At 35.6% G+C, this 23,951-nt stretch overlaps 2 protein-coding genes across 4 annotated transcripts; one reads left to right on the top strand and one right to left on the bottom strand.

Annotated features, from left to right (window-relative positions):
- Positions 1–8,650: 8,650 nt before the first annotated feature.
- Positions 8,651–12,718, top strand: LOC110777538 (type IV inositol polyphosphate 5-phosphatase 6). The gene is made up of 7 exons (XM_021982142.2): positions 8,651–9,192; positions 9,355–9,436; positions 9,683–9,793; positions 9,874–10,485; positions 10,789–11,061; positions 11,185–11,383; positions 12,299–12,718. Exons 1-7 carry the CDS (start codon positions 9,093–9,095, stop codon positions 12,401–12,403), a joined length of 1,482 nt encoding a protein of 493 aa, XP_021837834.1. The 5' UTR covers positions 8,651–9,092; the 3' UTR covers positions 12,404–12,718.
- Positions 12,719–12,771: 53 nt separating this feature from the next.
- LOC110777539 (uncharacterized) lies at positions 12,772–21,208 on the bottom strand. 3 transcript variants are annotated; one of them, XM_056826549.1, is made up of 10 exons: positions 21,010–21,208; positions 19,949–20,033; positions 16,576–16,706; positions 16,331–16,500; positions 16,160–16,222; positions 16,034–16,053; positions 15,838–15,882; positions 15,576–15,637; positions 13,779–13,903; positions 12,772–13,538 (listed from the first exon to the last, which is right to left on the bottom strand). In XM_056826549.1, the coding sequence occupies exons 2-10, from the start codon at positions 20,020–20,022 to the stop codon at positions 13,437–13,439; spliced, it is 792 nt and encodes a 263-aa protein (XP_056682527.1). In that variant the 5' UTR covers positions 20,023–20,033; positions 21,010–21,208; the 3' UTR covers positions 12,772–13,436. The 3 variants fall into 3 exon arrangements, with proteins under 3 accessions (XP_056682527.1, XP_021837836.2, XP_021837835.2); XM_021982144.2 differs by having other exon boundaries at positions 13,779–13,879; positions 21,010–21,207; XM_021982143.2 differs by having other exon boundaries at positions 13,779–13,888; positions 21,010–21,203.
- Positions 21,209–23,951: the final 2,743 nt, after the last annotated feature.

The following is a 23,951-nucleotide window of genomic DNA, read 5'->3' on the forward strand; positions in this document are numbered from 1 at the left end:
TATTCTGAAGTACCTGAAAAGGCACAAAGATGACTTCCTGGTCTATGGTGGAGATGATGAATTAATTGTTAAAGGTTATACGGACGCAAGTTTCCAAACCGACAAAGATGATTTTAGATCACAGTCTGGGTTTGTCTTCTGCCTCAACGGAGGAGCAGTAAGCTGGAAAAGTGCTAAGCAAAGCACCATTGCGGATTCTACAACTGAAGCGGAGTACATTGCTGCACATGAAGCAGCAAAGGAAGCTATATGGCTAAGGAAGTTCATAGGAGAACTTGGTGTAGTCCCCTCCATTAAAGGACCAATAGCCCTGTATTGTGATAATAACGGAGCTATTGCACAGGCAAAAGAGCCTAGACACCACCAGAGAGTCAAGCATGTACTTCGTAGATTTCACCTTCTACGAGAGTTCGTTGAAAGAAAAGAAGTCGAGATAAGCAAAATTGGAACTGATGACAACATATCAGATCCATTAACTAAACCTCTGCCGCAGGCGAAGCACAACTCGCACACTGCAGCTATGGGAATCAAGCATATTGGAGAATGGCTTTGATGTCTCTGTTTAATGTTTTAAAGTTTTAGAGTTTAAATCTTTGTAAAACATTATTGGTTAATCATTCACAATAAATGAAATGAATTCATTTTTCCATTTAATTTATGGTTTATTAAATGATGAGCCCCTTCAATATTGACGATATATTCAAGATAGACTGTCAGGACCAGTCCTGTGACTAAGAAATGTCTATCAAGTGAACTTGAATGTCAAAGGTTGAAAAATGGTCCCTAATCGGAGTTTTCTATAAAATTGGACGCATAGAAAACGTTAGACGATTAGAATGCAAGATGACTAGTAGTTCTGTTTCTTGAACTATGTGGACATGGCAATGTCATAATCATTTGCATAGATACTTACTTTGGGAAGACTAGTATCGGACAAGACCTATGAAACTTTACTGTAAGAGATGAAAATCTGTCATAAGTAAATTTCATTAAATTATTAGACACTAAATCCTCAATACCTGAGTGATTTGAGATTACTTGTTTGAGAACTGGTTGCTTTGACGTTGACCAACCGTCGCACCGTAAAAGGAGGCTATAAAGGCAACGCTCAGGTAATCACCTATCAAACGAAGTCTAATCTCAAGATCGCAAGATTGGGATTGTCCTCCCATAAATCGGGATGAGATGCTTAAAAGTTGTACAAGGCCACTCGGAGAGCTAGAAACTGTGAAATGCATGGCCGTGCTCGGATGAATCATAGGCTATGATTATCTGTTTATTTGATCAGTTGAACTCTGAAACCGAGGAACACCTCTGGACATAATAAGGATGACAACTCTTACCTTATGTTCAAGAGCAAGCATCGAGCGACAAAGGAATTAGGAAATGCACACTTGTCCCTAAGGACAAGTGGGAGACTGAAGGAAATAATGCCCTTGGTCCAAGTATGCATTCTATGTTAAGTCTAATAAATGCGGTTCAGTATTAATTAACAAGTTAATAATTCAGTGAGATCAAGTGAGCTGAATGCCTAGCTAGAGGCCGCTTCAGTTCAAGTGGAATTAATGATATTAATCCACAGCTTACTCTTGACTGAACCCGTAGGGTCACACAAATAGTACGTAAACGGATCAAGTATTTAATGGCATTAAATACTCTATCTATGGATATTCGGAACCGACGGATCTTGGTTTCAGTGGGAGCTAAGATCGTCACAGGCAAGAAATGAATACTCCGGAAACGATGATATTGCCGGAAACGGAAATATGGATCGTATCGGAAATATAAATATTATCCAAGTCGTAGATGTTGCCGGAAACGGAAACATGGTACGTATCGGAAAATATTATCGGAAATGGAAATATTGCCAGAATCGGAAATATTGCCGGAAACGGAAATATTATCAGAATCGGAAATATTACCGGAATCGGAAAATAATTCCGGAAACGGAAATATTAAATATTTGTTCGAAACGGAAATTAATTCCGGAATCGGAAATATTAAATATTGTTCGTATCGGAAATGAATTCCGGAATCGGAAAATTTAATCGGAAGCGCATCGTACGAATAAGCATCGGACGAGGCCTGCCGGACGAGGCCCAGCACGAAGCCAGGCCATCGCCCAGCAAGCCAAGCGCGCCGCACAAACAGCCACGCCAGGCCCAGCGCAAGGCCAGGCCCAGCAGGCTGCGCAGCGCGCACAGCACGCGCAGCGCGCAGCGCGCGCGGGCGCTGCGTGGGCTGCTGCTCGCGCGCACGCATGGGGGCCCATCGTGGCTGCCGTGCGTGTGTGTGTGCAAGTGTTTGTGTTCGTGCACGTTTCCTAAAACATGCAGAGTTCGGTTAATGATTAAATTCCTAATTCTATTTGATAAATTAATTAAATTAGAGTTCTTGTAGGATTCTAGGTTTAATTAATTTGTATCTGAATAGGATTTCGATTCCCTTTCCATACCCCTATAAATATGAGGCTAGGGCTCACAATTTATAACAAGTTTCAAAGTATTCAAAGTGAGTTTTTGAGAGAAAAATTCAGTCACACATTTGCCTATAAAGTGCCGAAAATAATAGTACCTTAAGGGCGATTCTAGTTGGTCAATCTTAAGGCGGATCCGGACGTGCTGTGGACTATCTACGGAGGGACGACACTTGGAGTCCTAAAGACTTGTTCTTGTTCGGTTCGGGCGCAGCTAGGGAAGGCACGCAACAAAGAGTATGCATCTAAACTATGCTAAATGATTATGTGTAAATAATATGTTTTCCTGGCTTTATGGTTTTTCCGCATGATTTATGAATTGTCATATGTATCATAACCTAACAGTTTTCATCCAGGTCAATAATCAACTTCCTTTTCACAGAATTTCTGACTGGAGTTAAGAACAGAGAACATCCTCGATTACCCATTAGGTTGTTGTTATTGATAGAGAATGGGGGAATTCGGAGAACATCCTCGATTACCGTCCCCTGTTTTCATCGACTTTATTATGAGGTCCTTCACTTGATTCAATGTATAATCCATGTTTCCAACCCTCCAATATATTGAGTTTATTCACATGGTTTTCTATAACACTCATTCGCTATTCAAGCAACCATGACATAAAAGAAAACAAATAAGAAATTATCCAAACCCGAAAACAAATGAAAGATTTTTATAATTCAAAATTTAATCTATTTGCATCTAAAACAATTTCAAGGGAACCTTTTTCATTTGCATCTTGTATCCCTTCGGACATGACCAACACCGTAATTTGTCGTTACTAACCTGTATTTGGGAAGTAATCCGGATACCTCCGCCTGCATTTACAAAGAAACAAGGACCCATAATCATTATAAATTCCACAAATTATAAATTAATGTACAATTCATTTAGGGTTTAGTGCTCAATTCACCTGAGAAGAGGCTTAAATTGAAATTAAAGAGAGCGAAACTAGGTTTTAGAAGAATAGAATTTAGGGTTTTAATGTATAATTCTTGGAGTGGGTTGAAAAGAGCGAAATTAGGTTTTAGAAGAATAGAATTTAGGGTTCGAATGTACAATTCTGGGAGCGGGTTAAACAAGAAAGTGGAGGGGAGAAAGCGGGAAACAGAGTGTAAGAGTTTCACTGTCGGGAGAAAAAAGGGGGAAATTACGGACACGTTGCACTAAATCATCATTTTTAATTGTGTTTGGATACTATCCATGAATGATGTTGGTATTATCTATAATAACTTAAGGCAGGTAGATACCAACAATGTTTATGGATACTACCCCTGCAGATGTTAGTAATTTCATAAAGACATAAGGATTGTAACGACAACCAAAGTGTTTGGATACTATCCATACATGATGTTGATAATGACCATAAGAACATAAGGATATTCAGTAAAAACCTCGGTTTCTTCCTTCACCCATGGCAGCGGCAGACCTGCAACTTTTTCCAACACAAATCCCACCCATGACAACATTTCAATCGACGGAAATTCCAGATTTAACACTAAAACATTATTATTCTTCAACAGATTTAACACTCCCGGCGAATTTCTAAACTTCCGTCGTGACTCCATTTTTTCCGGCGGCCACCAAAGTCTATAGTTTCTCGTTTCTACGGCCATGGAAACAAATAATCATTGCAAAGTCTATGGAACAAGCACCGAAATTCATTACTTTTTGCTTCACATCACCTCCCTCTTTTTCATCCCATTAATTTCCAGATCTAACAACCTAGGGGCGGAATTAAGGGGGGGGGCTGGCTGGGGCCGTGGCCCCCCCATGATATGTTCAAGTATTTAATATGCACTTTAAAAGCACATGTCTAGTATAGATCAAGTGGTTATTTTCCTTATAAATTGAAGGTGCAAGGAGGTACAAGGTTCGATTCTTAGCTCCCTTGTTTTTCTTAATTTTTTTTTTCAATGTTATAAAAATTATATGTTAAAATTTGGCCCCCCTATGAATAATTTCTGGTACCGCCAAACAACCCCGGCCCAAAACCAAAAATCCAGAATTTCGTGGTAATTAGGAACAAGGACGATACCATTATGATGATTAAAGATCTTCGGCGACACCCATGAACGATGAACGACGAAGAACGAAGAATGACGGGGTCGATTTGCCGGCCATCAGAACTCCGACAAGAATTAGTGATAACATTGGATTACCTTAAGCAAGATGAGGGAGAAATAAAGTTAAGTGTTAATTAACTTTCCTAATTATTTTATTTATTAATTTCAGATAATACAAATAATTAATTTTGGGATATTCAGAAGTTACAAAAACTGTTTTCATAAAAGAAATTGTGTATTTAAATTTAAAGATAAAATAATTTAATTCATTAAAATATATTATTTTTATTAAATTTAAAGATAAAAGAAAAGATTTTTGTGTGGCCCATATTAATTCTAAGCCGTGGTCATTTTTATGATGGCCATAGTAGAATGATCATTATCTCTCTCTCCCTTCTTCCCCTCAATTAATCTTCACTATCTTCCCCCATTTTCTTTTAAGGAACCAAACAAAGGAAAAGTGGTTTGGAATTGTGTTTTTTTCTTGAAAAATATTTTCCATGAAAAATCATTTGACATTGAAAACGTTTTACACCAATCAAACGGAGCCCGCATCAGTGACACTGTGAAGTCTATACATGCACATCTAAATCAATTATGACATGTTTTTGGCGTCGCATACATTTTCTCAGTGCCCACTAGACAATGAAATGATGAAACTACAACCACTTAATCAGATAACCCTCTTATTATGCAAAATATCACAACCAAATTGTTGTTTATCTGTAGAAATTAATTTAAAGGGACCATATATTTGTACGATTATATGACCTGCACTCCCTTTCTGGAAACAATGCCAACAACATGTAGAGTACTGTCCTTTTTCTTTTATTTTATCTTTTTACGTTGAGAGCCATAGTTTCAAATGTTGTGCTTTTGTTTAAATTTACGTTAGCCAATTACGTTCAATAAATGCATCTCCGAACACATGGAAATATAACTCACTCACATGATCAAAACTCATACTCCGTAACACGTTATTATTAGGATTATAGTCACATACACGTACTACTGTAAAAATCGTGGGAAAAAGGCGGTCAAAAAGTGACCAGCGAGAAATCAAGTGAAAGTAATCAACATGGACCAATTGTGTAGAAGTTCGTAACCAGAACTTCATTGAGAGAAGAGAGGGAGAGATTTTATTGATTTAGAAAATCAAATTACAAGCTAAAGAGCAAGACTATACAACTATTTATAGTCAAGCTAGCCATCTTCTAACTGCTGATCAGATTGATCAGAGAGTTAGTTATAATTAACTTTGTTCAACTAACAACTAAGTATTGCATGTCAGCAATCTGTGTAAGCTAATGATATGTCATCAATCTGTGCATCAACTAAGCTGAACAACTGAGTAAGCAAAGCAGTGAGCAGCTGATTTCTCTGTTTGTTGCAGTCTTCAGTTGTGCGTTTGTTGGTGGCAACATTGCTGTCTTTGCTTTGTGCTCCAATAAATTGGTTGTTGGTTTAGGGGCGATTGAGGCTGAACTTGGTAGGGAGAACCCGTGTTCGACCCTCCCGCAACAACCATTGTGATTTGTGAGGGGATTGAAACCTAACCACCTAGAACTCGCCCCGAATCCGAATTAGCCCTAAGGGTGAACCGGGTGCTAACACAAAAAAAACTAATCAACATGGAACCAAATATATCGAAGAAATAGGGATCTCAAAACTGATCCTATACGATCAAATTTTGGCCCAAAATCTGATTTAACCCATTAATCTAAGATTCGATTCCGAACCGTCCACTAGCAATCTCAGGAGACACGCAACCCGATTTGCATCCCATGAATTTCAAACAAATTAAACCCACATCCGATCTGATAGAAATCTGAAAATGGATTTTACCCGAGAACAACCGTAATCGACCTAAACCGATAAAGTTCGATATCCGATTTAACCCGACCCGTGTCAAAACAAATCCTAACTCAACTGAATCATTGTCTATCCGACCCGATTATATCTGAAATTCAAAATAATAATCTGACCTAAATCGACTAGATACCTAAAGGCACCTGAGATATACCTGAAACTGGTTCATTACTCGCTATTAATATGACTAAGTAAACCAAATTAATCTAATAACTAGCTTCCGATCCCGTTCAAAGAACGAGCGGTTATATAGTGGTTATTTAATTGCCTTCCTATGTTTTAATTTTATTAAGCTTGTGATTTTAGTGAGAATATATATTATTTAAATAGAAGAAATTTGAAGGTTGAAATAATACATAAATTAAAATAAATTAATATTGAGTGTTAAAGGTGGAGATGGAGATGGGGCTATTGAAAGATGTTGAATGAATAAATTGGTAAATTGACGTTGTATGAGAAAGATGAAGTGTAAGAAGCGTTTGGAGTTATAAAATAAAGCATACAACAACAACAAAAATTGGAAAAAAAAATTAATTTAAAAAAATCAAATTGATGGTGGAAAGAAGAAATGAGGCGTGTCATCTAATCAAATGAGGTTTTGCTTTTAAATACTAAGTATAGAAGTCTATTCAGTTCAATATATGAAAAGTTATTCAATATTTTTTTAATTATTTTGGAGACAAAATAATACTAGAAGCCTAAAAAATCTTTATTTCCCATGAAGTCTTAGAAAAAATAAAGAGATTCGTTTGAACTCAAGAGTCACTTGGTCTATAGAACACAAGAAAACAAGTCGAACTTGATTAACCTCGAACCACATACTATATCCATAATTGATCCAAATTCGAGGTATGCCCGCTCCCAATTTGACCCGAACTTGAGACTCGTCAATCCAGACTAGTTCTGAACCTGAGATTTATTGGATCCGAACATGACCCACGCGCAGAATTGAACCCGAATCTGATATACACCTAGACCAAACTCGACATGAACACAATTAAACCTGTACAAAACCATTTTTAATCCAAGCTAACTCAAATCAAATTTGTGATTGGCCTAAACCGAAACCGACTTGAACCCGAAAAAATATATGACCTGACTTCAAAGTTCTTCGAACTGACCCAAATCGATGCAGATAAGAACAATAACCCGACTTATCCAATTCGACGTGACCCAAACTGTTTGTAACCGATCCGATAACCGATTTGACACCCTAACCGTGCCTCATGCTAAGCCCATGCGTTTTGGGTTGGCTAAGCCCGACCAACGACGTAGCCCACCAGCTATTTGTTGTGTTTAAAAATTTTCAAAAGGGCGGCTCAGGCATGCATGCCCTTAACCCAGATGCCAGTGTGTGGACACTGGTACTTGTGTGCTTAAGTCAAATTTCACGTACTTTAGCATTTTTTCCGTATTGGGACATGTGACTCGTGTCATGTCGAGTCTTGTCAAACCTTTCCCAAAAAAAAGGAAACATTCATGTCCGGCACCCACGATAATATTTTATGCGCGCCTACCCCGTGCCATGCATTTTTTTTTGTATTGGGTTGTGTCATGCCATGATTTGGCTCGACTTAGTGTCTTCTTTATTCACCCCAGTTTTGATAATGCTATTAATTAATGTACTCCCTCCATTTCGAAATAATGGGGAATGTTTTCTTAAATATGGGTGTTTCAAAATAATAGGGATAATGTGCTTTATTCTAATTTTGGTATTTGACTCATCATATTTAATGAATTCACACTGCTATTTTTTCCACTTTACTTACAACTTTTCAGTCAATCTACTTTATATTCTCTTTTTACTCATAACTTTCCAGCCAACCTATTTTTTTATTCTTCTTTTCTTATACCACTCCACTCAACCCAATTTTTTATTATTATTCTTTTCTTACAACATTCCACCTTTCACATAATTATTTCTTACATTCCAATCGTTTATTTTAGTTGTTGTGAAATGCGTAACTGTCCCTATTATTTCGAAACTATATAATGCCTTAGACCTCGTATTATACATACCTATAATTGCTAGGTAAATCCGAGTGATAATAAAAACGTTTGATTTCCACAAGGACCTCTCCTTGAAAGCTGACTCAAAACCAAAATTGACAAGTGATGTTAACCCGAATAAAAAGAGGTAGAAGTAGGAACAGCAAGGCAGACAATACGTGACAACCACCATGAGGGAGCACAGTACGTAATAAACAAAGCTGGGGACTGACTTTGAGAGGATCACAAACTCACAACTAATTCTTATGATCGATTTTAAGTCTCTTAACTAATGAACCTGTTTCTTAGAGATTTGATACCTTGTCCAGTTATAGTTTACATAGTCAATAACATGGAAGATTCAAGATTGGACTAATATAATATCAAACTGTATAGTATAGTATTCAACTAATTAAAAATCTAATTTGACCTTTTATTGTGTTTAAGCTATAATTAGTATATGATCTATTGAGCTTATCACGTCTTTCATCGCCAGCGTGAATCGTGATTTGTTTAATCATTCACAGTCTGATTATTGAAGTTTTCTTGCTTGCAAGGAACTACATTTTCTTCTTATTTTCTCAAATTTTTGCTCAAGAAATGGTAATAATACAGTATAACACCTGAAATTCAAACCTCAAAATTAAAGGCTTACTGTAATTATTGCATGGACGGTGCCTTGTTGTTAAGCAATGGGTAGTGAATTGTTAAGGTCATCATCAGGCAGGTCTCAGAGATGGCTCAGAAAGAAAGCCAAGAAATCCGAACCGTCTAGCTCGGCTGAAGTTTCAGGTGTGAAAACTGCAACTTTAATTTTTCCTCTATTAATTAACCCCCTTCAATTCCTCAATTCAAAAGGAGTATTTGTTCAATACAGTTTTCATGTTGTGTTCTTTAGACTGTTATTAGTTGTGCATATTCTCGTATCGATAATGCTGATCGAGTTTCTTTCAGATAGTGAACCTGAGGAATACCAGAGCCATAGTTTTGTGACATCTAGAGATATCAGATCTTCAGGGTTAACACATGAACTAAGGTAATTCAATTTCATTGACCAACTAATAACAACAAGGTTTATTAATGGAGTTCAATGTGCAATACCAATGTCTGTGTTTTTTTTATTTTTTTTGGAAGAAGTTGTGTTATAAATATAATGGACATCGGGAGGGAAGTTATCATTTAAAAATAGGATATAAATTTATTATTATTATCAACATTCATTAACGCGTACCAAATAATTTTTGTCATTGTACTATTGTAACGGTTAACATGTTTGACACAGGGTTTTCGTGGGGACATGGAATGTGGGTGGAAAATCACCAATAGGAAGCCTAGCTGCAGATTTGGATGAATGGCTAAATTTAAAGAACGCAGTGGACATTTACGTTCTTGGGTGGGTAATCCGTAATCTATTGCATATTACGATCCAATTCCAATCTGTAATTATGATAAGCTAATACTGTTCTTGTACAGGTTTCAAGAGATTGTACCTCTTAAAACAATGACAGTGATCGGAATGGAAGATTATACAGATGCAAGAAAATGGAACCTGCTAATAGGAAAAACTCTCAACAATAAAGTTGGGTGTGTTTGGTTAACACCTACAATGAATTCTCCAATAATTAGTGACGATTATGAATATGCCAAGCCTTCGAATTCTAGAGGAGAAACGAGATTTAAAAGAAGCACGACTCCATTGAGAGAGAGATTGAAAAGTCAACATGACGGACAACAAGGTGGAAATGCTGCATATAAATTGATGGCCAGCAAGAAGATGGTCGGAATCTTCATAAGTGTATGGATGAAAAGGGATATTATAAGGAAGTATAGAGTATCAAATGTCAAGGCATTTCCTGTTGCTTGTGGTATAATGGGTTACTTGGGGAACAAAGGTGCTGTCTCAGTCAGTATGTCAATAGATGGAACTAGTTTCTGCTTCATTACTGCTCATTTGGCTTCCGGACAGAAGAAAGGGGATGAGTTGCGAAGGAATCAACAAGTTGGGGAAATCTTCAAGCGAACAACCTTCCCTCGCCTTCCTCAAGAGTTTGATGATCCTCTTCCTCCCACCATATCCGGACACGAGTAAGCATCCTACATCATAATCCCTTTCCCCTCACAGACAAAAGCAAAAACAACTTAACCAAAAAAAATATAGATAAGTTAGGGGGAGACAAAAGAGCAAAAATGAACATATGAAGCTAGCCTTCCATATGTTTTAACACAAACTTGTCAAGACTTAAGACTAACGAAAAGGGAGATTCTAAAGGCCAGTAATTGTACTTTTGAGAAGGGGAATAGCTCCACGAGCAAAAGCATGGTTAATCAGGTATATACTGTATTGATTGTGCTATTTCTGATGAAATTGTACTGTATTTGGTGAAACAGCCGAATATTCTGGTTTGGGGACCTGAACTACCGACTATGCATGGATGATGATAAGGCCAGGGAGCTGATAAGAAAGAAGAAATGGAAAGAACTGCAGAAGTTTGACCAGCTCAAGAAGGAACAACAGCAAGGAGTATTCCAAGGCTGGAAAGAAGGGGATATAGAGTTTGCACCCACCTACAAGTACTCTGTAGAACTTGGAAATAGATACACAGGAGACAAACACGCCCCATTCAATCCAAATACAGGAGAAAAGCGAAGAACCCCAGCATGGTACAACTATACATCAGTATAACTTGTCAGTTTGTGTTTACTTGTTATATAGACTACAGACCTTTGAATCTTTAGATTATTCCGCTAAGACCTAAACTAATTTGATAATTGTTGTGATTTCAGGTGTGACAGGATTATGTGGTTCGGGAAAGGGATACAACAACTTTCCTATGTTCGTGGAGAAAGTAAATTCTCTGACCATAGGCCAGTCTCTGCCCTTTTCACCACAGAAGTTGATGTCCTGGGACCTGCTAATTCAAAGACAGTTGCATTAAGCAAGTTTCTTACATCCATGAATCTCTCTAGATTTGATGTAACTCCTGTGAGTATCCTAACTGATACTTTTTTAATTACCCCAGGTGTCCATCCATATTAATATATTTAAAAGCGTTGTGAAAAATGTCTATGTGTCACGTATTACTCTCCCCTTTACAACACATCATCCACTCACCAAGTGTTTCACCAAAATAAATACAATAAAGTTCGAACACAAGACCTCAAATGTAGCTGATAACTCTCATTACCATCTTAACCAACCACCAATTGTGGTTTATCTCTTCACATTAATTTACAAAGAATGTAAACATGAAGTCAAAAACAACTAAATTTTTATGTAACATTTTATTTTCTATAGACTATTTTAATAATAAATAACTAATAATTAAAGCATTGGGGCAACCATGAAGAAACATGATGTCGTAAATCTCATAAGTATCAACTATAGAAACGGCCTAGGTGCATATATATATATCTAATTTGATGTTTATTAATTTGAAGCACTTAATTCCACTACAAAACAAATTATACAAATTGTAAGGTGATCTAATTGAAAAAATACTGCATGATAAATGACGTAGCATGTCTGCGTAGTTGACGAACTAAATGGATTTTTTTCACTTTGTGAAATACATGTAGTTTGGTCAAATACTAAGTTGAAGGGAAATCTAAAATTTTAACTATTAAATGTAGTAACCGGGGCATCGCCCGGGCCACACACTAGTGTAGCAATTAAAAGGAGAATATTTATGATTTTTCTGCCACATAGAACTGAGTTACACAGGAGAGTCATTCTTTTAGGCTTATCATCTAATGAATAACATATATAATCACTAATCAGTTACTAATGTTCGACCATTTTCAGTCAGTTGAAGATTAACCGGGAAGTATTAAGATCTGTGTTATCGACTACTCGTAAATAGTATATCCTCATTAGTGCTAGTTTCTTATTGTTTTGCAGGGCCAAGCCACCATCATCCCTAAACGTACGTTATTATCACTGATCAAAGCAGAAGCAGAAGAATCAGCAAGAGAAACTGTAGATAATACACAAAATAGGTCATAGCATTAAGCTGGTGTTTCCCACGGCACATTGCTGCAGCTTAACAGGGTTTTATAGGTGAAGATAACTGCAACACATCCCTAATCACCCTATTGATGTTTATAGCCTCATACGATTATTCATTCTTTCATCCTCTCTTCCATGTCACCATCTTGGTGGTGGCAGTGAAGAGGGGGTCCTTGGACATCAGTTGTGATTTTCCCCCTCTTTTGCCCTCTTTGCTTCTAGTATAACTTAATACACGAGTACACAACACAGTACAGAAGTACAGTAGCAAAAGTCATTGGTGCAGAACTCAGGGGAAAAGCCATCAGAGTTTTATATATTCCTAATTTTATCAATTGCAGAAAACTGCTTGCAAAAGGAAGAGATAGGGAAAAAATTTAAAAGTGACAAGTACACTGCTGTACTCGCAACATTTCTCACTTCTTTGCAGCACTTACAGTTTATTTGTCATATCTAAATCATCAAAGACAAAAAGATTTGCACGTTCACAGTATCTCTAATTCTCTATCTTAAACTATTTTATGCAATGAGAACACACACCAATTAACTAATTAAAGGCCACCTATGAGAACATGAACAAGAGGCTAAACCAAATGCAGTGCTTACAGGAAATCAGCTTAGCTCCATCGCCTGAAGTACTTCCGCCAAGGCCTCTGAATTATCAAGATGACAAGTACGACAGATACACATCCTTTGCAATTCCTCACTGAAGAGAGCACATTTCTCCTCCACGTTAGAAGTCTGATTGTATCCAGTCAAAGACAACATGACATTGTATAGATATTTTATGTGAGAGTTCATAGTACAGCGATACTAGTCTAAGTATTGTTCATAAATTCATAAGCTTGTTCCTAAATGTACTGGGCAACCGACTTCATAAGCCTTTTGTACTTCTACGTCAACAAGTGGTTTACTCCAACACCAATTGAAATCTTGAATTTACACAAACCACTGTACAGAAAAATAGCATCGACAATGTAAGCACAGAGTGCAGTGATTCAGGCATAAAACAGGGAAATAAATAACACAATCAACAAGGATATTTTGTCAAGTTCTGCAACTCCTTCATGTCCTTCATTATTGTCTCAATCAGCTCCAGTCTTCTGCTTAAAACAACAACATCTTGTTGCAGCTGCACAGTTGCAGAAGCACATTGTCAGTCAGTCATAGAAACTTCCCAAGGAAAGAAGAGTACAACCTAGTACTTACAAAAAAACCTAGTACCTTCACACAAAAAAACCTAGTACTTAAAAATATCGGGGTCTATCGTGGAGAAAATCACATATCAATATATCCTAGTTATAATAAGAAATGATAAGTTTTGCAATAACATCTTTATTTCTAGTAGCCATCTCCAATACACGAGGTGTACCAGATTATGTAGATTCTGTTCCCTGTCACGTTCTTCTTCTTCTGTGTCAGTCTGAGCAACCATGAAGGAGACCTTCTTCTCAAGATCAATCAATTCTGCATCTGCAATGCCTGCATGATTACATTCTAATAGTACACTCAAAGTTGTCATCTTGTTGGGCAGGGTTAAGTCGCATAAAATTACAATGTATAAGGGAAATTCAAGTAAATAATGTTGCCTTGACTTACCAACTTCATTGGGAACACGGGAGTACACTTAGGTAATATACACAAACAGAAATTGGATCTCATGGAAGACTGATTTCAGTTGTACTTCTCAGATGCATAATTTAATTTGAAAAGTCATGCAAGGATGTCATTCATCAAGAATTCCAGTGAACTTGTGCACAAGCAAATCATTCAAGTATAATGTCATATGATCCCATGGAAGCACAGTTCTTCTCATATATGTAGTCACGGCCAATAAAAACAAACAAATGAAGATGTAGCAACCAATCAAGAATAACCTTCAGCTTTCAATCACCACCCCCCCCCCCCCCCACCCCCACCTACCCACACCCACACACATAACGAAAATATGGCTCCAACTCCCTTTGACAGGGAAAGAATATGACGACCACAAGTTGTCAATCCATGTTAAAAGAAGACAATTCAGAGAAAGGCCAGACAGTATTAAAAGGTACTATGAGTTTATGATTGCATCACCGGAAGTTCATAGAGAAACCAAAATTAGCCAAAAGAAAGGTCCATGCAGGTGTTGATCAGGTGATCGTTCTTATCTAATAACATATGGCAACTTTGCAAGCCCGCTTGGGAGTTGAGACATAATATTTGCGCAAACTAAAAGCAGATTACAAATGATACAAGTTCTTTGGCCTCAACGCTATAAAGCTTGCAAGTTGCAACACAATTGGCACATTGTTGGCAAGACCAATCACTTCTCATTTTCCCTCTTTGACACAAGGAAATTTACATAAAGCAGTAAACCATACACTATAAATCATGAGTCATTTGCATAAAGTTGACATACTTCAAGGCACATGAGTACATGAACCTGTATCCAGATGGGATAGATACTTTTTTTTTATATATAAAACAGATGAGATAGATTTTTTTTTATGATAAAACAGATGAGATAGAAACCTGACTACTGTTCCAAGTGACAAAATCTGGGTCTTATGGCAATTACATGCAACATGTGGTTACTCATTCCTTCACACCTAGGGGGTATGAACAACACGGTGATTCGGTTTGTTGAAGGAATTGTTTAAAGGTTAAAGAGCTCTGAATCCTTCTTTCAGTCCTTTTTTAAAAAAGATTTATCATCATATTTAATGAGTTGGATGACTTTATCACTGTTGGCATCTCCTCATCCAAGGGAAACCAGAATTTGAGTTAATAGCTCCTATGGCCATTCAACCTGCCAAGTCTAAATTTTGTTCATAGAGAACGTGATAAAAGCTCATGACATGATTTTGATGTATAGATAACCTCCCATCAAGGGAAGAATAAGCCTATTACCTGGAACAAAACTCAATCAACTAACTATCCGAGACAAACAAAATCAACAATAAATGCAACATTATACTCCATGAGCTAAATCTAAAAAAAGCACAGATTGCATAAAACCAGGAGCAACAAGCACAGGTTGCAGGCAACAGACTCTTCCATTCTTTTATTTTTTTTTGCTAAATCTAGAGTCAATGTAATGTCATGTGTACAAGAAATGATGTTAGATCCATGAGCTTCATTGTCGTTAAGTGAAATAAGTCAAGGGACATCGAAAAGTGAAAATCACCTGATGAAGTTTTCTGGCAACTAGTTTGCTGCTGATTGGAAAGTGAAAACTCCTTGAATTTCCTGCAATAGGCATATCATATGTGCACATATCAATTGAAATAAATTCATACGCAAATCATAAATCAGACAACGTTAAATAAGAACACTTTGTCTTATAATAAGATTATGGTTTGTTATTGATCAATCTCTTCTACTCCTACATATTTTTCTATGAAAATTTTATGATTTCCTCTGAAAAAATAGACTTGCGCAGGACAAACCTTATCTCAGTCTTGAACTGGAACATTTGATTGATAAATTCATCTCTATACAAACAACAGCGAACTCATAAGAACAATTATTTATCAGAGAAAACCTAACTCCATAAACGTAGAGAATTTTAAATCGTATACGGTCATTTCCGAAGGACATTGAATTATAATTGATCAAATAATCTGAACAGTGAATTTAACATACCTTAGAGTTGCTTCTTCATTCTTCGCAACAATTTCCACACCGAATTTAACATATATTCAATATCATCAAAATCAGAAAACTGACGGATATTTCGAATTAAAGGCAACAGAATCGTTAATAAATTACCTTAAGAATATCTACATCAGATCCTACTTTCGAAATCTCATCCTGAATCGAAGCAATTCTTGCCTAAAATTCATCAAATAAAACAAACAAAAACATCTCAGTCACATGAAAATTACTGCGATAATTCCGAAATTTCAATGATAATTCGTCAATTGAGAGATAGAATCAGACCTCTAGTGTTTGGTTTGAAGATTCGTTCATCGATAATTCGACCTCAAAACCCTTGAGCTCTTGATCCGTTGTTTCCTTAAACCGTTTTCCATTTCCAAGCTCTGTGTTTGCGACATCTAGCTCTGATTCAAGCTCCTCGATACGCTTCTTCAAGCTAAAGACTCTTCTCTCTGCGAAACGAATTGAAGCTGAGTTTACTGGAAGGACAATTGATCAAATCGCGTAGTTTAGAGGAGAGGAGAGACCTCCATGAGATTTCTCTGCAACAAAATCCCGAATCAGAGAAAATAGTTGTTTCCGAGAATCAGTTGCCGCCATTGTTGCGACCTTTGCTGGGTGCTTCCCACTGGATTTAGATTTGGCGCTTCTTTTCTCTCTTTGAACGGGGTATTTTACATCATTTTCATTGTTTATGCACGGGTTACATAAAATATTAGAAGGTTAAATTACATTATAACTAGAATTTAGCCCGTGCGATGCACGGTTTCTATTAAATTGTTACGTTAAAAAAAACTTCCTACATATATCAACTGCTATATTTTATATATTAGATTAAATTTATTTTTTTATTTTAGATTGAATTTCATTTTAGATTTATTTTTTAATTATTATAGTGTTTGATTTTGGATGAAATCGTATATAAGAAATTTTAATAATTATTTAATAAAAATATTTACGTGGCATCTAATCATTTATCTACGTGGCATTCGACTTTTTAATTCAAAAATAATTTTGAAGTCTTATTTTTCATTGGCTGAAATCATTAGATTATTTTAGATTTATTTTTTAATTATTAGAGCGTTTGATTTTGGATGGAATTGTATATTTTAGTAATTAATTAATTAATTTAAATATCTACGTGGCACTCGATTTTTTTAATTCAAAAATAAATTAAAAATCTTATTTTTCATTGGCCGAAACTATTAGTAATCCTAGGTGGCGCTCTAATAGTTTAGCAAATATGCTTCCTTTATATATGTATATTAGATTTTTTACTTTACCAACATGGTCTCCTTTTTTTTTTTATTACGTTTGACAATGTCTTCTTGTTTATATTATTTATACTCATTAGTTCTTTATTACAATATTCAAAAAATAATTCAATCAACAATTAATTTACACACATCTCATCATAAATAATGGATACAAAGTAACTTAGTACATACACAGTATTTGCAAGTGCTTTACAACGAACTGATATTGATTATTGTAAAACAAAAAGGATGTCATAACACTCTATTTTCACTTAATACCTCTCTTCAAGAATAATATAAATCCAATTTTCATACGAAGTGCTCCGGCCAACAATAAGTACGTACTCCGTATACATCATATTAGTTATTGTGAATGTATGCCATTTATAGAAACGAATTTAACGGAGCGAGTATTACGGGACGACTTTATAAGGAAAGTGGAGTGAGTATTAAGGGACGACTTTATAAGAAAAGCGGGGTGAGTATTAAGAGACGCATGGAGTATTGTAGTTTTATTTGAAGAAAGCCTATCCGGCACTAATTTTAATTGGAGACCTCCAAGTAATAGAGTAACTCATAATTTCCTAGTAAGGATTCAAAGTAATAGAGTAACTCATAATTTTCGAGTAAGGATTCTTTTCCTTTTCTTGTGTTAAATTGTATGGGCTAGGTTGAAAATATATTGGTTTGTTATTGGGTCGGAGGCGCATGTGAACATGAGTAATAAAGGACATAAACTCCATAGACGACACATTCTAGTTTTTCCAGTATTAAAGACTTGGGTTTTGTATGATTAAATCATTAGTTAGAGATGTTACGATTTCTTAATTATTTACAGACAAAATGATTCTATGAGTATCAAAGACTTGAATTTTGTATAATTATTTCATTAGGGATGTTACGATTTTCTTTATTATTTACCCATATTTTTATTGTTTTCAATTATTTACCCAGATTTAATTATGTGTACATAGCTTATAAAATCTATACTATATATTAAAAAGCGTTGTGAAAAATTTCTATGTGCCACGCAGTACTCTTCCTCTTTACGCCACACCATCCACTCACCAATTGTTATGTCATGGACAATTAAAAATTATTACAATGAGGTTCGAACACAAGACCTTAAGCATAGATGATAACTCTCATTACCATCTTAACCAACCACTATTGTTGTTTAACTCTTCATATTAATTTATAAATAAATGTTAACGTGTAAAACAACTAAATTTTTATGTAACATTTTATTTTCTATGGACTATTTTGATAATAAAAAATTAATAATTAAAGCATTAGGACAACAATGAAGAAATATGATGTCGTAAGTCTCATAAGCATCAACTATAGAAACATCCTACATAGTTGCATATATATCTAATTTGGTGTTTATTAATTTGAAGCACTTAGGCTATGTTTGGCAAAACTAAATTAAATAGAGCTGAAACTGATAAGTTAGCTGAAATTGGAAAAGATTGTAGATGAAACTGATAATGTGCTGAAACTAATAAGGTACCTGATTAGATGAGTTGTTTGGTAGAATTAAGGGTTCAAGGAGCTGAAATTTATAAAATAATTATTTTAAATAAAAATTTGAAGCTAAAATACATGAAAATTGAAGGACCTTAAATTGAAAGGTTACTTTGAATAACGTATCAATTTAAGTCAATTTCAAAACCTTATATTCTATTTAAGGTCCTTGACAAACAACTTTAATAATTTGAGGTGACTTAAAATTTCAGCACCTTATTATTTAAGATGCCTGAAATGCGCGTGTCAAATAGAGCCTTGGTTCCACTAGAACACGAATTATACAAATTGTAAGATGATCTAATTAAACAATTACTTGGCATGATAAATGACGTAGTGTATCTGTGTAGTTGATGAACTTAATGGATGTTTATCACTTTGTGAAGTACATGTATTTTGGTCAAATATTAAGCTCAAGAAAAACCTAAATTATAACTATTTAATGTAGCAACCAGGGCATCGCCCGGGCCACACACTAGTTAAGATATTATATAGAAGATGAATACCTCTTAAAGAATCTGAGTTATAATGATGATTAATGACAATAATTTCTCTATTTATATTGGCAAATATTACTCTTATATACGGACTATGAGCTAAAATAATTTGTCTAGTTAGCCCCAAAAGCCATTAACGCTAACACAACCGATATGAATTACCACGTCAATTGTGACCCTATAGTCTTAATCCACGACACGCTAAAGTACACTTCTAGGATTCACCTATTACAGCAATTGCAAACGCCTTTAAAGCCCAATGAACAAAACTACTTACATTCCTCCGTTCACAAATTTATAAATAACACCCGATCCTCCGCGTTGAGCTTCTCAAACCAGCACTCCAACACCTCCCTAAAAATACATTATTATGTAGTTTTACAAATTCATATATTATGTAGTTTTACAAATTCATATAGGAGTATTGTGTAGTTTTACAAATTCACATTAGGTTAACGATAAACATATTAATTGGGAAATTACCAAACAAAATCAACAATTCAGTGGGAGATGTCAGTGCCAGTCAACAAATGATTAAAAAGGTCTCACAAAACAATTACGCACTTGAAAGAACAAAATCATAAAATATCACCGAGCTGAGCAAGAAAAAGAAAATGTACCTTTGTGCCGCGCAAGGAGAAACGTTGCCTTCGAGGCTTCGAGCTTGTAGCACAACCCAATTCTTAGTGCCCATTGACCACTTCCCTACGTACATCATCAATAATCAAAATTAATTAGCACGGGACATTGTACCATATTAAACAGTTTATTCCTTACTCCGTATTCTGTAATAAGAAATCTCTGATATATTGCTATTGTACTCCGTAATATTGTCCTTGTTGGAATAAATCACGTTCTTTTTGTTGCATTTAGGCATGGATTCAAGTAATAGTTTCCTACAAATATAACATTTTTACAAAAATATTCAGTGGTTTTTAGATAATCTTCATATGTTTTTGGTAGTCGATGAAGAATAAGCCTTCATTCAAACATACTAATGCGTTTAACAAAGATATGAAATTTGCATAAGGCTTCCATGTTTCATACGATCCACAGACCAAACTACCGTCAAAATATGCTACAAATATACATTATCATCTAATTTGTTGCATTTTTATTATTATATATCAAGAACTCAAGAAGAATTAAACAAAAATAAAAGAATTCCATACTGCACAATTCATAGGAATAGTAGTATTATGATCGATTAGTAAAGGAAAGACAGTAAACCTGGAGAGGTGAATCTAAATAATCATTATAGGATTTTAGAGATAGATTATTGTATTCTAGCCGTGGCACTGTGGCCAAGCATTGGGTATTCTATTCTAAATTTCTATATTATAGGATTTTAGAGATAATATACCGCCATAACAACTATGTATCGTAATCGAGTTGGTGACTCATCCGTACCCACATCCCAATTTGAATTTCTCGATTAGAGGGGTAACTCATCTGTATAAAAAAAATTATTCGCGTTGTCGTTAACTCATCTTCAATTTTATATAGTATAACACAGATTAATTAGTACGGCCACAAACTGAGATTAATCAGGAAATATGGCGGTATATTTTGGTGGGTGTAAACTGTAAACAGAAAAGAAGATGAAACACATAACTCATAAATTCACACGATTAGTCATGAATATGAAGTTAAAATTCAATTTTGAAAGGAATGTATGTACCATAAGGTTGAACGGCTGATCTTCATAACTTCTTGATAAGCCGCGCGACGCAGTGTGTGTAGGGCGAAAAAGAACTGGGTGCGAGGTGGCGAATATCCAGAACTTCTCTCGTAGGGGATAATGGTGAGCGGTGATGAGAGGAGAAAAAGACGTTGTTGAAGAAAGCTGAGTAGGAGGAGGAGCAGTTTCATGAAAGTAGGAGGAGCAGTTTACTTTGTTGGGGGTTACTGGGATTCTGATATTACGTGATTTTTTATTTGTATTTTTTTTTTAATATTTAAAATTTGGATTTTAGGGTATTTTGATTGGTTTTGGAGGGAGTCAATGAGATTGTTGGATTTGAGTTTTGGAGGCCTCACATACTCCAGTGACTTTTTTATTATTATACTAGTGTGTGCCCGTGCTATTGCACGGGACATTGATAATATATAAAACTAAAAATATATATACAAAAAATAAAAGTGATTAAATTATATATTTTTTAAAACAATAACTGATCAAATATAAACATATTAGTCGGTACAAACTAATATAAAAACTGAAAATAATATTATGTCACATACTCCATATAATTCATATTTTAAAATCCAATGTTACATGAAATTACCCATGATACGGAATATATCGTAGATTCGTATCCGTCATCTTGTCAAAAAATCAAAATGTATCTTCTTCCCATCCGTCCCCATCAACCATATTCGAAGTACGAATTTCAAGAAAAACTTAAGTCTCATTTCTTAATGATTAACCACTGCAATCAATAGTTCATTTAGTAAATGCAAAATACTTGGTATGAAGGAACAATATAAAACCATTTAATTAGTTCGGGCAACTAAAAATGACGTACCACTAAACTTACTAATTGCTCAAAGTTTTTAGTTATATCATTGGAAGAGTACTTGCCAAAACAAAAATGGGGTTAGCACATTTATCATCTGATGTTACCAAGTGTGTTAAGTACATCAAATTTCATAACCACTACGTAGTACAACATAAAAAACTAAAAAAAGTCAATTATTTATAAATTATGAAAGCAAAACTCGCATGAACTTACCTTAATGATGTCCTTTGAAAGGGTGGGTCGTAAGTGTAAGTTGAATGTCTTTTCTGTCAAATAGAGAATTGTAAAAAAATTGTAGTAGTAGTATAAAATTAATCAAACAGGAAAATGGATTACCATATCTTAGGGTTGTCTTGTATGAACATTTTAGAGTCATCTAGGTCCCGAGGCTGAGGAATGTCTTTCGTACATCCTTTCTTTGAGGTAGTCGGTGGATTTTGTCCGATCACCGGCTGTTTCTAAGTAACTTTATCGGCCTGGATTTCAGATTATGTTGGGAAGAAATTCCTGCCTTCCGATTGTGATCACTTCATCTCTCAAACGTCAACACCGGCCAGCTGATTACCAACAATTTGCTTCCACAAAGGACTTGTTCTTCAATATCTGTCGCTTTCCTGTACTCTACAACAATTTACTCCGTAATAAACATATCTTGCCTCCAAAAAATAAACGTTAAACATTCACGTGAGGAAGTAGTTTCTTTTTTATTCATTTATTTATCTTAAGAAGTATATGGAGGAGCGTAGTACGTGTAAATGGCAGTTTATGCATTAAGGATTGCAGTTAGTGCATTGAGGATTTGAGGTATTTTCCCCTCCTTTACGGTTAACTCAAATGGGGTGTGTTTCTTTTATTAAATTTTGAAATTTTAAAAGAGATAATATTGGATTTTGGAGGGATTGTATGAGAGTGCTTGGATGAGGTTTTGGAGGCCTCATATAAGCCACTGACATTTTTATTATTATATAGGATAGGATAGGATATATAGGATAAAAGATGAACAAAAGATCTTGCGTGCACAATCACACGTACGTGGTGATGATCGGGCGAGCCGAGACTGACCTTAGGTTTCGATTCGAGTTTAGGTTTCGATTCTCCATTTTCGTGAACGGACATCATGTGGACACCGATTTAAATATCGAGTACATGAAATCTGGAACCGAGCTAAATAAAATGCTACAATGTTAGGTAGGCTAGGAAAAGATCAAACACTTTGGCCACAATTTTTTTTTTTTTTAGGGAAACACTTTGGCCATAAGTCATATGGAGAATGATTAATTCTTCGATCCCAAGGGTAAACCTCGAATGTACGTAGAATACATCTGTATGAAATGCTTGGTAGAAAATTGATTTTTTTTTTCCCGAAAAGCATGAATGCAATTCCTAATAGAAATTTAATAAGCATACACCAAAGTTAAAAATTTTGGTGCCCGTTCTCGAAGTTTGACACATGGTCATTCAAATGTACAATATTCAAACTTTTCACAGAATATGCATTTGGGCAGACTGTGCTTGGAATACAGAAAGTCACTACGTCAGGCGCGGAGGCGTACCATGCGTCTAAGCAAGAGCCTATGTCGGGCACTTGAGCTTATTGTGGGCCTTGCACAGTTAGCTCCAAATGTATAGAATGTTGAATAGAACTCACCCATACAGGGTGGATTTTGGTCGATTTTAAAGGATGTTGTTATTTGACGCCCTTCAAATACACAAAAACACCCTATTTTACACATCTCTTTCCTGTCTTACCCTTATCCATTTACCATACCTTTTTTACATTTTATTTTCTTACCTTCTCTATATGTTTTTACCATATCTCTCACCCTTCAAGACAAACCACCATTGCTTCATCCATAGCCACCGGAGCACCACCATAGCCCATGGAGTCCCACCTATAGCCCGACAAAGTTACGTGCATTCACAAATGTTTTCGGCCTCTCTCATCCGGTGAACTCTTCTACGCTCATCCACAACCCCATTACAGTAAGTTATCCCCTTTCTCTCTCCTAGGAATATTTGATTGTTCATAATTTTAGTTTAAATTTCTTAAATTTTGTTCAATTCATCATCCACAATATCTACCATGTATAGGAGAACAACT

Source organism: Spinacia oleracea, chromosome 1, assembly GCF_020520425.1.
Source record: "Spinacia oleracea cultivar Varoflay chromosome 1, BTI_SOV_V1, whole genome shotgun sequence".
NCBI lineage: Eukaryota > Viridiplantae > Streptophyta > Magnoliopsida > Caryophyllales > Amaranthaceae > Spinacia > Spinacia oleracea.